General features: G+C 33.0%; 2 protein-coding genes across 2 annotated transcripts; both read left to right on the top strand.

Moving 5' to 3' along the window:
- Positions 1 to 176: 176 nt before the first annotated feature.
- On the top strand, positions 177 to 11,478 carry LOC113848997 (nardilysin-like). The gene is made up of 19 exons (XM_027478499.1): positions 177 to 639; positions 926 to 1,001; positions 1,127 to 1,173; positions 1,900 to 2,012; positions 2,552 to 2,625; positions 2,791 to 2,886; positions 2,987 to 3,106; positions 4,211 to 4,444; positions 4,937 to 5,085; positions 5,406 to 5,562; positions 6,099 to 6,251; positions 6,559 to 6,941; positions 7,752 to 7,901; positions 8,021 to 8,203; positions 8,679 to 8,882; positions 9,008 to 9,114; positions 9,615 to 9,768; positions 10,455 to 10,576; positions 10,821 to 11,478. Exons 1-19 carry the CDS (start codon positions 304 to 306, stop codon positions 11,059 to 11,061), a joined length of 3,099 nt encoding a protein of 1,032 aa, XP_027334300.1. The 5' UTR covers positions 177 to 303; the 3' UTR covers positions 11,062 to 11,478.
- A 461-nt stretch (positions 11,479 to 11,939) lies between these two features.
- On the top strand, positions 11,940 to 14,792 carry LOC113850454 (trafficking protein particle complex subunit 4). The gene is made up of 4 exons (XM_027481008.1): positions 11,940 to 12,078; positions 12,806 to 12,873; positions 13,227 to 13,395; positions 14,426 to 14,792. Exons 2-4 carry the CDS (start codon positions 12,814 to 12,816, stop codon positions 14,620 to 14,622), a joined length of 426 nt encoding a protein of 141 aa, XP_027336809.1. The 5' UTR covers positions 11,940 to 12,078; positions 12,806 to 12,813; the 3' UTR covers positions 14,623 to 14,792.
- The last annotated feature ends 401 nt before the right edge of the window (positions 14,793 to 15,193 follow it).

The following is a 15,193-nucleotide window of genomic DNA, read 5'->3' as shown; positions in this document are numbered from 1 at the left end:
TGTTTAAATAATTATTTATGCATATATGACAAATAATTTTTTAACAATAACTTTGTTTAAAAATTATTTGAACTTAATTTTATAATTATAAAATACAAAAAAATATTTTTAATAAAAAGATATTAATTGATTTGGAACCGGTTTGAGTTATGGAGTACCCTTTCCTCATCAAAGGAGAGGTGTGCCCTTATTATCAGTTCAATTTCCTTTGCTTCAGAAAAGAATCAATTTTGTCACTTCACACTTTCAAATCACAGATTCTTTGCTGCCACATCACGCTCGCTTCATTCCCACCACAATCCTATGGCTATGGGAATGAAGCCTTCTTTCTCCTCTGACGACGTCGTTCTCAAGTCCCCTAACGACCGTCGTTTATACCGTCTCATTCACCTCCAGAATGGTCTTCAAGCGTTGCTCGTTCACGATCCCGAGATTTACCCTGAAGGACCTCCAAAACACGTTCAAAACGACGATGAAGTAGAAGATGATGATGATGATGGTGATGAAGAAGAGGAAGAAGAAGAAGATGATGATGATGATGAAGAAGATGAATATGAAGAGGAAGGGGATGATGATGGAGTTCAAAGTGAAGTGGAAGGAAGAGAGCAGGTTAAAGGAGCTGCTGCTCAGAGCAAAAAGGTTCGATTTTTATGCATTTTCTTCATTTTTCTGTCTCTTTGATGAATGCCCATTTCGATTTTAGGTTCAGTTTTTAAGGTTCCACTATGGTCGCTTCGTGGGTTGGTCGTTTTGGTATTGATGAGAAATGGTGGGTGTAGTGTTAGGGAGGTTGGTAGGATCTGCATTTTATATGAAAATGTGGTGATATGAACGGAGATTGGAGAAGTAGAACTATTGTGTTATGTGTAATGTGACGTTGCTTTTTTTTGGAATGTGAATGAGTTTGTGTTTTTGTTGTTTGCAGGCTGCTGCAGCCATGTGTGTGGGAATTGGCAGCTTCTCTGACCCTTATGAAGCGCAAGGACTAGAACATTTTTTAGGTTTGGATATTTAATGTTTATTTCATTTTAGCAATTTTTTTTTGGTTTGGTTAATCCCTGGATGACATTTTGTGGTTTGTAAATGTCTTTGATAAAAATTAAAATTTCTATGTATTGATTTGCAGAACACATGCTCTTCATGGGGAGTGAAGAATTTCCGGATGAAAATGAGGTCTGTTTGGCTATGTCATGTCATGTATTGCTTATTTATTTGTGCCCATTTGAAAATTGATCAAGTATCGAGTTAATGATTTATATGAAATATGCTGGTTTTGGTTTTGAAGAATGGTGTAAAAGAGATAAAACCTGAACCTGAAGATCTGCTGCCATGAAATAATAGTACTTTAAGACAATAAACAGTTGATACTGATTTGCATGAGTACATCTCTTATTGCCTTTTCCTTCATCACATGTGTGCCTAAATTCAAATTTAGGAATATTACAATTTACCCGTCTTCAGTCAAGAAAGTTTTCACTATGTGAAGTCTTTGATTCACATAGTTCATGTTAATGTAGGATTTTATAGTTGTTAGCTATATTCACATTCCTTCACTGAATGCCGCATGACCCCTGGAGGGTCTTTCTAATGATATATTTATGTGAAGTCCTTGCATTGTTACTGTTATTAATTATTATTATTATTATTGTAATCTAAGTGATCCTTCTGTTGCTTATATGTGTCAAGTCAGATGTCATTTATTATTGTGGTCTTATCCCACCTGATCCCCCCTCTGATTCTTTGTAGAAGCTTAAAATTAATTATGATTAATTTGACTAATTTCTTTGTATGTATGCCGTAAATTCTCACTTTTCTTGTGGTTATATGTGCTCCTAATATATGTGAGAACCATAATATAGGTTTTGGCATAGGAGTTGACACTCTGACTCTATTTTTTAGTATGATAGCTATTTGTCCAAGCATGGTGGCTCATCAAATGCGTACACAGAAACTGAATATACTTGTTATCATTTTGAAGTGAAGCGAGAGTTTCTGAAGGGTTCCTTGAGAAGGTAAATTCTGCTATACATCGTATTAACAGGACGATTTCTGTCTATAATATGATTTTACACATTACTTTTTGCAGATCGGTTCTGTTTTCTATTTTTGCCTCTAAATTGCATCTAATTTTGTTAGTTGCGTCTCTGGTTACTAATGACTTGTAAATCTGTGTAGTGTATAGTATACACTGATGATGCAAGTGTTGGAAATGCAGTTTGTGGAAAGAACTTTAGCCACTCCTGTATATAGAAGTAGAAAGGATGATTCTTTTTAATCTTTTATAATGTTTATTAGATTACTGGTCATATGTCTTGTAAAGCATAAAACACAATTAGTTTGATTCTACATATTAATTATTTTAGTCAACTCAATGTCTGTTGGTTAATCATTTATTAGCAAATTATCTGTTGTTAATATTTTAGTTATCAAAATTTGTTGTTGGTTACATTTCATTTTTTCTAATGTGTTAATTAAAAACATTGGGGGTTTCAGTTCACCTTGATTTGCTAGATTTCTGTTGAACTTTTTTATTAGTTTCTTTCCTTATCAGATTTTCTCAGTTCTTCATCTCACCACTTGTAAAAATGGAGGCAATGGAGCGAGAAGTACTTGCAGTAGATTCAGGTAGTCTCATTTTAGTCCAATTTTGCAGATTTCCTCTTTTACCTTTTATTGAAAAAGAAAAACTTTAGAAAGAGCTGCAACTTGCTTATCTTCTAGTTTGCTGATGAAATGTGTTTTTTGTGGTTTACAATTGTATACCATAATGGTGTACAACACTGAACGTAGAATTTAACCAGGTTTTACAAAGTGACGCATGCCGTCTTCAGCAAATTCAGTGCCATACTGCCACACTTAATCATCCTTTAAATAGATTCTTTTGGGGTAAGTTGTGTTGTTATTCATCCGTTTGTTGGTCAATTATTTTTTCTGCTTATTCTGTATTCTTGAAATGATATTTTATTTCTTTTTCATATATATGAAGGTAATAAGAAGAGCTTGGTTGATGCAATGGAGAAGGGCATTAATTTACGGGAGCAAATATTGAAATTATGCAAGGATTATTACCATGGAGGATTGATGAGGCTTGTTGTTATTGGTGGAGGTGAAGTTCTATTTCACTATCTGGCATATGGTTATTCCATTTAGAAACAAGAAATTTACCAAGTTTATTATAGCCATATTTAGTTCTAAACAATAAGTAGCCTAGTGTTTTGCAAGTAAGTCTAACATGGGATTCATGTTTGCATCACTCTTCTTGATTTAATGGAAGTTGAGAACTCATTATACCACTCTTAAGAGTTAAGATAGATTTATATGTTCAAAGTTTACCTCTGTTCCATCGTAAGTTGTGTTGAAATCTGTTGTAGATGAGAGATCATAACTAAAAGTCAGGCTGTTAAAAAAGGTCATTCTATATGGTTTTGTGTCTCAGCTAATTGACAAGAGGAGTGAATTAACAAATATTGTATATAGCTTGAGGAGAAAAAAGTTGAGGAACTCAGAGTAGTTGTGTCATTTTTTTTATGTTTCACTATGCAGTGCAGCATGGTAAAACAAGATAAAAAAATGGAAACTCTTTTCTCTAAAGGATTATGATCCTTAAGAATTTTTGTCCATAATACCTGGAAAAATCTACAAAGCTTAAGAAGCAATTGCTGGCCCTGAACCCATGCTTTACTTTGTGTCCTTGTTCATAGAGGCAAAATGGTGAAAGAATTTCACATAGTAATCCCAAATTTTTTGTTCAATTTATATGGGGATGCCCCCAAATTTTTAGCTTATATGGGTTCCTTTTGTTAGTTGTGGTCTTTTTATAATTTTTTTTCTTGGATGAAACTTTATGCAAATTGTTGCTGAAAGTGAACAGTTTGCTAAATTCTAATGAAAAAGGAATTGAGTTTCTTGTCTAATAAGATTGATGCACTGTTAAGTGTATCTTTCTAGTTAAAAGAATAAGAAAAGAGATAAGTTGCATCTTGTTAATGTTGATAAGATTTTTTTTTTTTTAATTTTTTTTTTTGAAATTGAATAATTGCACCTGTAAAATGGCTACCATCATATGAATATTTAGACAATGTTATGCAAATAGTTTGGTTAATATGCCATTTGAAACAAACGATTGATTCCAACTGTGCTCTAGTTGTCTCAAGAATAGGATTAAAACTGATATATGGTGGTATGAGTAATATGCTTATAAATAATACAGAGTCTCTGGATGTGCTTGAGAGTTGGGTTGTGGAACTGTTTGGTGTTGTTGAAAAAGGTCCTCAAGCAAACCCAGTGTTCACAGTGGAAGGTCCTATCTGGAACGCTGGTAAAGTTTATCGGCTCGAAGCTGTCAAAGATGTTCATATTCTCGACTTATCATGGACACTTCCCTGTTTACACCAAGAGTATTTAAAGAAACCAGAGGATTATTTAGCTCATCTCCTCGGGCATGGTAAGATATCTCATTATGGATAAATCCTAAAAAGTTATGAACTTATGAATGTATATTTTCATGTATATATATTATCATGCATTTTTTATGCATCGTATTGTATATATCTCTGTTGCAAATTACAGAGGTACACTTGGATGTCAGTTGTCATAGTACATCTTCTCTTCCTTCTTTCCTGTAATTTTTCAAAGATTGTCAGGAAGTTTCTTGAACAGAAACTGCCAGTTTTCATCTATTTTGATAATAATATCAAGCAACCTAGTCTTTGTTTCATGATTAACATAAACATGCTCCCCCCCTACTCTCCTAAAATTTTATTTTGAATTTAGTCCCAACTGAAAATGCTTGATAAACTTCTGAAACATTGTTTTCTGCACTGGAATATTCTCATTTCTAGTTAATGACATGTTATTGATGAAAGTACTAATTTTCATTTAAATCTAAATTTCTAAGATTGAAAGTTTTATGGTGTGGTTTTCATTAATCCTTCAGAGGGCAGGGGAAGCTTGCTCTCCTTTCTCAAGGCTAGAGGGTGGGCTACGTCTCTATCTGCAGGTGTTGGGGAAGAAGGAATTTATCGTTCGACTATAGCTTATATCTTCGTCATGTCCATACACCTCACTGACTCTGGTGTAGAAAAGGTAACGTCATTTTCTCCACTTTTATAAGCCCTTTAGATGGAATAATTAGAGTAAATTTTGTTTCTTGTGAGCCATCACTTGTCAAGGACTGAAGGCATGTACATACATATTCATCTGATAAGGTTAACTTCAGTTTCAACTTCATTATTATTTGGAGTTTTAATGATTTAAAATTTTCATGATTAATTATTAATGTGAGGTTGATTGAAGCATTAATGGGCATTTGGTGGCAAACTTAATATTTTTGACCAATATATACTTTCAAGTTTCAACATTATTATTTTACTTCAATATGGATGATATTTTTTCCCACTTCCCAGATCTTTGAAATCATTGGCTTTGTGTATCAATACCTTAAGTTGTTGCGTCAAGATTCTCCACAAGAATGGATATTTAAGGAACTCCAGAATATTGGAAACATGGATTTCAGATTTGCAGAAGAGCAGCCTCAAGATGATTATGCTGCTGAGCTTGCAGGTTTCTACTTTATTTCCTTGATGTTGTTTCCTTGTTAATATAGAGTTGAACCTTTTATTTATTTATTTTATTTGGATTTGAGTATTAGTTTGTTTAATATAATGGAGGGGAGATGCCCTCTAATGTTAGTGTCATTTGAAAATCTTGGTGTTTGAAATGATGCAGTTTTGGTACAAGAACATATTCAAATCACTGTGCATATTTGAAAGGATTATAACGTTAATTTATGTAGGATCATTGTTGTAAAATGATAGAAACTATGTTCTTATAAACGTAGGAGTTAATTTGAAGCACTCAATTGATCTATAATATTTGATAATCAGTTGTACATGAAGCAAAGCAAACATAGAGATGAAAGGAATCTTGTTATTTAGTGATAAGAGCTAAAGTTGAAGATCTATTTGTTATGCCCTCAACCCAATTACATGAAAGAGTGGTTTGGTTCCTTCATGTCTGTGGTTGTTTCCTATGTGGGTATTGCTATTTAGAAATCTTTTACAAATTTATTGATCTTATTGCTTTATCGTTTTTTGCAGAAAATATGCACTTCTATCCACCGGAGCATGTCATTTATGGTGACTATGTGTACAAGACATGGGATGAACAGTTGATAAAACAAGTTCTTGGTTTCTTCATTCCTGAAAACATGAGGGTAGATGTTGTTTCGAAGTTGTTCCCCAAGTCAGAAGGTGCATTCTTTTCTCTCCCTTTGTAGAACTGGCAATTGCTTGTTGGCCTTTTTCCGTTGCCTATATCATTGAATGACTGGCAAAGGTCTAAGCTACTGGCTATCATTATACACTTTAGTGATCCTTATTCAATAATGATATTGTAATCATAGCTTTTTTCCTTGTCTTTTCCATGATTTATTTGTTTCTGCTGATTGTACCTGTTATGTTGAAGTGTTGGAAAATAATAACCAAAACAACAGTGTTCAAAATTATTCTGGAAGTTATATTTTCACTAACAAATTGAACCACTTGATGTTTTTTTCAGATTTCCTGTATGAACCTTGGTTTGGCTCACGTTATGTTGAAGAAGATATTGCTCAAAATTTGATGGAGTTATGGAGAAATCCTCCAGAAATCGATGCTTCACTGCATCTTCCTTCCAAGAATGAGTTTATTCCAAGTGACTTTTCTATACGTGCTGGTGACACATGTGTTGATGATTTTGCAAATTCAACTTCTCCTAGATGTATAGTTGATGAAGCATTGATAAAATTCTGGTACAAGCCAGATAGCACTTTCAAAGTTCCTCGTGCCAATACATATTTTCGAATTAACTTGAAGGGGGGATATGATAACGTGAAGAGTTGTGTATTGTCTGAATTGTTCATTCACCTTCTTAAAGATGAGTTGAATGAAATCACATATCAGGTTAATCATCTACCTTGTTAATAAACCAAACATGACAATAAAGGAGGATGGAAAATTCTCCTACAACAAGAAAGAAGAAAATAGAGCACAGAAACAAAAAAACAACTTGTGCTTTTAAACACTTTTTCTTTGAACGATGTATATTGTATAATAAAGAAAATAACTGCAACTTAAAAAATTCTCATTTTTTAAGAGATTCCGCACCTTGAATTAAATATACATTTCGATTGATTTTGGAGCTCTTCTCAAACTAATCTTAGAATCAGGTAACCAATAGTTTGCCTATTATCAATCATAAAAATGCTCTCATTCGTTAATATTTGTAGAAAAATGAGTCCAGAAGAATGTCTATATATAGCTTTTTAGAGTTGACTTTTATTCTCTTCAAATTGAAAGAAAATTGCTTTTTAGTTTTTCTTTTTAAGTATATTGCCACAGGAAACTGGCCTGTGATATCACTCATAGGAAAAAAGTCTGTCAAATTGACCTCATTAAATACCTTTTATGCTAATACCTGTCATTTGAAGGTGCCTTGTCTCTTAAGTAGTTTGACGAGAATTGTGTTTCTCTTTGATTTAATTACTATAATAATGCTAATACTTAATTAAGTACAGAGTAGAAAGCTAAATACTAAGGGATTATTAAAACACTTCTCTAATATTTATAAAATAAAGTATGTGTATACCATATAAATCAATAGGGAACAGTTGCCTTAGGGTTGGGTTATTGGCACTCATTATTGCTATTCACACCCCAACCATATTTTTTTTAGATATCATTGTGTATGAGTCTCTCTCTCTATGGATGCAGGCTAGTATTGCCAAGTTGGAAACTTCTGTCTCTTATTTTGGTGACATGCTTGAGCTGAAGGTCTATGGCTTCAATGAGAAGCTTCCTGTTCTCTTATCTAAATTCTTTTCAGTATCTAGATCTTTCATGCCAACTGAAGATCGGTTTAAGGTATGTGACATATTTATTTGAATTTTTTTTTTTTTCATGTTAACCTTGTTTTCCTTTTCCCCGCCTTAATTTTTCTGTATTCTCTCTTTGCTATCGTGGACCAATGATTATCTGAACAGGTAATAAAAGAAGACATGAAAAGAACTTTAAAGAATACCAACATGAAGCCTCTAAGCCATTCAACATATTTGAGATTGCAAGTTTTGTGTAAGAGCTTCTATGACGTTGATGAGAAGCTGCATTATCTAAATGATTTGTTTCTTGAAGATCTGAAGGCATTTATTCCTGAGCTTCTCTCTCAGGTTGGTATGAAATATTTAATATTAGTATTTTCTATTATTTGCAGTTTTGTTTTTGTCTTTCAATTATGATGGCTTCAGGAGTAAAACATAGATGTTATTGTCAATATTGTTGGTGAGCAACAGACACCTGAATGTGTGTTGTGCCAACTCCCAAGGTGCACACATGGGTGAGCATTTGTTATTGTGTTTGATGCTTGTAACTTTATTCCTTGTGCTGTCCAAATAGCTCCATATTTGACACTTGTGCATATTCTAGTCCTAAGTTGTAGGGTGATTATGCTAACAACTGCAATAAAATAACTACTCCTTGATGACTTGTCCTATATTTATTGGTTTTGAGTTAGTTGATTTGTAAACACAAGTTCATGATGAACATGGATAAGTCAACTTAGGTTTATTATTACCTTTTATTTGATTTGTTTGGTTTTGTCTTTATTTTTTATTCTGACATTGTTGATTTATTCTTTTATATTAGCTATACGTTGAAGGTCTATGCCATGGAAATCTGTCAGAAGAAGAAGCAATTAGCATATCAAATATATTTAAGATGAATTTTCCAGTAAATCCACTTCCTATTGAGTTGAGGCATGCTGAGCGTGTTATTTGCCTCCCTTCCAGTTCCAATTTAGTTAGAGATGTTGGTGTGAAGAATAAGCTGGAAAAAAATTCTGTAGTTGAGGTAGGTAATTTCAGTTTGATTGGTTTTTGTTTGAATTTCACTAATGTCTTCCATAGTTAGTTAATTTGCTTTCTATAATCTCTGAAAAATTTCTCCTGCTTACTTTGGTTTTGCTATTGATGCAGCTTTATTTTCAAATTGAGCAAGATTGTGGTATGGAGTCAATTAAATTGAAAGCTTTGATTGATCTCTTTGATGAAATTGTGGAGGAGCCACTTTTTAATCAGCTGAGGTGACAATCAGTTGCTAAAATTTCATTGTATTTGACATCTGATATTTTGTTAATGAGGATGGATTCTCTCTTCTCCTGTTTTCTCATGATTGCCATTATTTGCCCCAAATATATCTTTTAAAATGAGTATTTGTTATTTCTTACTTATTTTCTCAGTGAGTCAGTGCACACAACACAGGAAGCAAAATGTACTTGCACTCATGGATACTAAAAGTTATTGATTATCCTTAAATTCATTTCATTGTAAACTAGGTCAGAGTTTAGGTTATTGGTAACTTGATAATGAAGGTGGTCTTGTTTTGGCATGGAATTTTCTATTCTGAAATCTGTTATAGAACCTTAGTATCACCGAAAATCACTTGCAAATTCTATGAAACCATCTACTTGCAGGATTTTTTCATTTAGGTTGAGATTGCTTATTCTTAATATTTCTTTTGTCTCTCCTGCCTTCTTGTATGTCTGTTTTGGGGCTGAAATTCTTAATATGTATTTGGACACAGGACAAAAGAGCAGCTTGGTTATGTTGTTGAATGCAGCCCACGAGTAACATACCGTGTCTTTGGGTTTTGCTTTTGCGTTCAGTCATCTGAGTATGACCCAGTTTATTTGCAAGGTAGAATTGACAACTTCATAAGTGGCCTGGAAGAATTGTTGGTAAGTGTTCCTGATTCATTCAACCTCCATGTTTTTAGCTTATTTGCTTCCCTATGAATTGCAATTAAGCTAACATGACTAAGGTTCTTTAGAAGTTATAAGCCCACCTTGCTATTTTTGAGAAAGAAGGGAATATATGCAAATAATTAAATGTGAAGTTGTAATATGCAGATCTGAAATCTTTCATCCCCCTCCTATGATGACATTAATATTGTTATAGGTCGAATTTGAATTGATTTTCATCCAGATCTCAGAAAATGGGAAATCTTACTACCTGTTTAGTGCCTGCGTATAGCAGTTGTATCAAATTCAATGAAAAAGAGTTTACATCGCAAATGATATAAGATGTCAAAAGAATTTATTCCAAGAATATTTTATTGTTGTCAGAGAAGTCTATTTTGGCAAGAGCTTTAAAATGCAGAATATAACTGTTAGCTGCTTCAGTATAGCAGCACTGTTGACCCACGATAATTATCCATGGGGTTGCTCTTTTATTCCTATTTTCATTGCATGTACTTTCTATTTGACGACTGGCCTTTTTGTGCTTAATCCTTGAGTCAGTGCCTTGTGGCTACTGGGCCTGTTTCTGACTAGCTTTTTGGGATTCCCTTGTCTAAAATATTTATTGAAAATGTGTATTTGCTGAACGAAGACTCATGTTTTGGAGAAATATATTGGGATTGCAGGAAGAGCTTGATGATGATACGTTTGAGAATTATAAAAGTGGGTTAATGGCAAAGCTGCTGGAGAAAGATCCATCACTCACTTATGAAGGCAATAGAATATGGAGCCAGATTGTTGAAAAAAGGTGCTTACTTTTATTGAAAAAAGATCCTACATGACTCAGCTGCTAGATATGTTTTATTTAAACATTTTGTTATTTCTTGTTATTTCTGAATCTTTCCTTTTATTTTGAAACAATTTCTGCTTAGTCATAATAGAAGTTTAAGGATGGCTGAAGAGTGTTAGCTAGTCTAAAGAAATGTCATTACTAGCCACATTTTGTGGCTACAATGATAATTTATATGATTATAAAATATTATGGTTTTCAGGTATATCTTTGATTTGTCAAAGAAGGAAGCAGAAGAATTGGGGAACATAAGCAAGCATGATGTTGTTGACTGGTACAAGACTTATCTTAAACAGTCATCTCCCAAGTGCCGGCGGCTACTAGTTCGGTTATGGGGTTGCAACACAGATTTGAAAGAGGACAAATCGCTACCGGAATCTGTGCAGGTCATCACAGATCCAGCAGCTTTTAAGATGCAATCCAAGTTTTGCCCAAGTTTTTAACTTTGATGATGTGGTATGTTGAAGTGTTGAAGTGTTGAAGTAAAGGCTTCTAGAACCAGAGAGAGCCATCATTTATCAATTAATGGTTTTTACTGCAGGGGAAATACTGAAAATGTGTTACCTGCAATCACAGATATTTTTTAAATGTAAATTACATTTATTTGAGTCATTCATTTGATTAATGAGCTATTATAGTCCATTTGACTAAAAAGGTTGTACATTGTATATTTGATCACTTGCGGAGTGGTGTATGCGTGTTTTTATATTTAGTTTGATGTTACTTTTGAATATTGTGAACATTGTAAACACGATGAGTCAAACTATGTTTGGCTGCCACTTTTCAGATTTCAACAAGAAATGGAGAGAAGATAATGAGATAAAAATTAAATGTAATGCTAGGAAGAGAACCAATATGCTGAAGGAAATTAGTTTTCAATTTTTATATCATGTATTTTTTGTAAGGTAATCGTGTTTAAGTTGAAAATATTCATAATATGGCTTGATTAGCTTTTCTTATATACAGTTTTTACTCAACTTTACTCGAAATAATTCACTGTATAAATAAAAATAATTTAACATTTCAAGGACCAATAATGAGTAAGTAATTAAATAATGACAAAAAAAATAAAGGAACCTATAGCGATTTGGATTCATGCCACCTTTTGAATTTTCTTTTTTATCAAAGGCAAATTCTCTGCGAGTTCGCAATAAGATATTTTATACCAATAATATAAAAAATTTAGAAATAAAAATTTAATATACAAATGACTGTAAAATGATATCTATTTAAATGTAAATTTTAATATATTATAAAAGAGTTATTTAAAATGCGACGTGACAATGATGTAAATAAATAAAAAAGAAACACATTATTACGTTGTTTTGTGGCTGCGTTGTCAGTGACTGAGAGTGGTAATCATATTCATATTCATAGCCGTAGCTGAAAATTCCGTTGCGAGTGACTTCAGATTCAGACTCCGATCCGTTCACAAATCGCGTCACGTTCATCGATCTCAGGTTCCTTTGCCAAATTCACTTTTGTGATCTTGCTGCATAGATCGAAGAGTGTGATTTTTTTATTTATTTGAAAATTATAACCTAGTTTTAGGTCTTAGACCAATTGCCCCTTTAATGCAAGCTTCGATTTGCCTAATTGCTGGGTTTCTTTGATTCCTCTCGCAGTTGAGTTCCTTACTAGTTCATATAGGAGTTCTAAATATGGTTGGTTACTGGAGTTAGGTTTTCTTGACAAATCTAAGTATGGAATTATGTAATTAAGCTGCTAAAGTTAGCGCCTTGATTCAACTTGATTTTTCATCTGTTTGATCCCCATAAGAAAGTAGACAAAAAATTATAAGGGAAGGGAATGTGTGACAGATTTGGTGTATGATGTATGATTACTTGTAGTTCTTACATACATCATTTTGTATGCTTCCCCCCTTTTCTTTTCTCCAATCAAATGTCGTTTTTCTGTCAAAACAAGTCGTAGATTGGGGTTCTTATTTTTTGGGCTTATGTTGTAATTGTTGTGATGTTAATTATCTCTTTGATTGTTCTTCAGGAACTTTTGGATCTTGATTTGTTTTTTAAATAGTTTATTTTCATGATTATCTTCATTTGGTCTTCCCAATGATGTTTGTTGGCTGTTAATTTCACTGGAAATCTGAGATATTGTTAATGTGGTAACTACAAGAGTTTATCTTTGAACACTGCCCGTTAAACTCTATCCTCCCTTCTATTTCAGATTCTCGAATGGCAGCGATTTATAGTCTTTACATCATCAATAAGTCTGGTGGATTGATCTATTATAAGGTATGCTTGTTTTAATTCTCTTTCTGTTGCTCGCTAATGCAAACTTCTGTTGGGTTCCTAAGAAATTTTATATCCCCTTGAAATTGGTGGCAGAAAGCATTGTTGTTGTTGTTTTTGTATCATTCTTTCTGGTTGATGAGCTAAGAATCTTGCATTGTAGGTATCATATTTTGATTCACCTTCTAGACTGAGCTTCAGCTGCTAAGTTTACTTTTGTATTTCATCCCACTGGTTCCTCAGTATATACATGTGGTGTTTGAGAAATCATTTTCCATATTTGAGTTATAGTTGCAGTGAAGTTTTTCTTTTAAAATGGAATCCATTAGAATTATTTTAATTCTCTTGACATTTAGGATTATGGGTCTGCTGGACGAATGGATACCAATGACAGCTTGCGGGTGGCAAGTTTATGGCACTCAATGCATGCTATCTCTCAGCAGTTATCACCTGTTTCTGGTTGTTCAGGAATTGAACTTCTCCAAGCGGATACATTTGATCTTCATTGCTTTCAATCACTGACAGGTATTTTATAACATTATTCTTTACCTCATTATCTTCTTAGCTTTGTAATGTACTTGATGAATAAAATGAATGTTTAGCATCCAATTTATATTGGTAATATCTGGCAACCTCATCGTTATTTGTAATATCTGGCACCGGCTTTTGTTTTTCATGCACACATGCATATCAGAAGCTTGCAGGTAGCTTTAGTATGATCATGTTTCAATTAAAGATGGTTAAAGTATATCAGAAGCTCTAGATAGTTATTGGTAACATAAGTATTACTTTAAGGTGCTTATTAAAAACATGAACTTGATTGCTTTGAGATTTTACTTGTAGAATCATGGTTCTATCTTAAAGGTCTTGATAGGCGAAACACCTAAACCTCATTGTTTGGTGAAGCCCAGCTAATATTTTGGCAGTTGTATATACTGCAAATTTAGAAATAAATTATTTTTGACTTGCCTGATTATGACTTAGAATTTAGAATAGAACTTCAGAATGATTAGGTTGGAACGAAGGCTGGGTCATCGTTGCAAGCAATGCTACTTACTGTTTATGTGACCCAGTATATAACTATACATCGTGGAAGGTAGTAAATGGAAGACCTTCTATGTAATCCCACTTAATATGCACACTTGCACTGTTGTTTGTATTTGAATATTATTATTATTATTATTATTTTTTCTTACTAGTAGTTATAATAATTTTCTATGCAGTAATTTTTCAGATAATGACACCTATTGCTCGTATGTGATATCATTTTCTTTTATGCCCCCTTTTGTTCTTTTGGATCAATGAACTTAAATTCTTGAGAGTTGAAAATGTTCTGGAATCTAGATGTTTGGGCTGCTGTTTGAGTGTTTCCATGCGTTACCTTTGCATATTCATTGCAGACTCGTCAGTTTAATGGGTCCATCTTTCCATTGTTAGTCAGTTTGATATTCTGTTAAGTGTGTGGCAACATGATCATGTACAATCTAATGTTTTTCTCCCCCTTAGTTACTTCTTCTGATATTGATGATTTGAAAATGAATTTTCTCCCGCACAGGGACAAAATTTTTTGTGGTATGTGAGCCTGGAGCACAGCACATGGAAAGTTTATTGAAATTTGTCTATGAATTGTATACGGACTATGTTTTGAAGAATCCTTTCTATGAGATGGAGATGCCTATTCGTTGCGAGCTCTTTGATATCAACCTAACGCAGGCAGTACAGAAGGACCGTGTTGCATTTTTGGCCCGATAAATTTATGTCTGACCATTTTTTTTTTCATTTCTATATTATCATGTGTACATAATCTAAAAATTTCCATTAAATTGCTTGTAAGGGACTAGTCTCTTTTACTATTCCTAGCCTTTGTATTTGCTTTTTAAGAACAAATTTAACATTTACAATGTCTGAGAAAAGACAAGTTCCTAAAATTCCTCATTTTTTGAGCAACAAAAGTTGTATCTAATTAGTTAACGTTGATTACATAGATCAGTTGATGCTACTGGGCTCAAAATGAAATTATTAAATATATTATTTATCATGAGATTTCTTTCAATCATTTTCTTTAAAATTCTTCTTTGTTTTCCTCCATCCTTTTTAACAATTTTTTTTCCTATGGTCGTAATTAGAAATTGCTTGTATGCCTGCACAAATTACCTTGACATATGGTTTTGAAGTGATGATGTAGTTTTTTTTTTTGAATAATTCTATTTTGTTTCATTTTTTATATTTATAAATTCTCTTAATTATTAAATGAGGAAAGTATTAATATTTTTAAGATAGTAAATCATGTATTTATTATTTATTTTCATAAGAAAAAAATATT

The sequence above is a fragment of the Abrus precatorius genome, unplaced genomic scaffold (assembly GCF_003935025.1).
Source record: "Abrus precatorius isolate BTA unplaced genomic scaffold, Abrus_2018 Scaffold9, whole genome shotgun sequence".
In the NCBI taxonomy this organism is placed as follows: Eukaryota; Viridiplantae; Streptophyta; class Magnoliopsida; order Fabales; family Fabaceae; genus Abrus; species Abrus precatorius.
The sequence above is the reverse complement of the archived record's forward strand: the minus strand, read 5'-3'. Positions and strand labels throughout refer to the sequence as shown.

Bases quoted from the DNA above. Each gene is read 5' to 3' on its own strand.
- LOC113850454 (XM_027481008.1), top strand. From the start codon at position 12,814: ATGGCAGCGATTTATAGTCTTTACATCATCAATAAGTCTGGTGGATTG. The intron at 12,874-13,226 runs GTATGCTTGTTT...CTTGACATTTAG, and splicing joins GTGGATTGATCTATTATAAG to GATTATGGGTCTGCTGGACG. The intron at 13,396-14,425 runs GTATTTTATAAC...TCTCCCGCACAG, and splicing joins TTGCTTTCAATCACTGACAG to GGACAAAATTTTTTGTGGTA.
- LOC113848997 (XM_027478499.1), top strand. From the start codon at position 304: ATGGCTATGGGAATGAAGCCTTCTTTCTCCTCTGACGACGTCGTTCTC. The intron at 6,252-6,558 runs GTGCATTCTTTT...TGTTTTTTTCAG, and splicing joins GTTGTTCCCCAAGTCAGAAG to ATTTCCTGTATGAACCTTGG. The intron at 9,769-10,454 runs GTAAGTGTTCCT...TTGGGATTGCAG, and splicing joins GTGGCCTGGAAGAATTGTTG to GAAGAGCTTGATGATGATAC.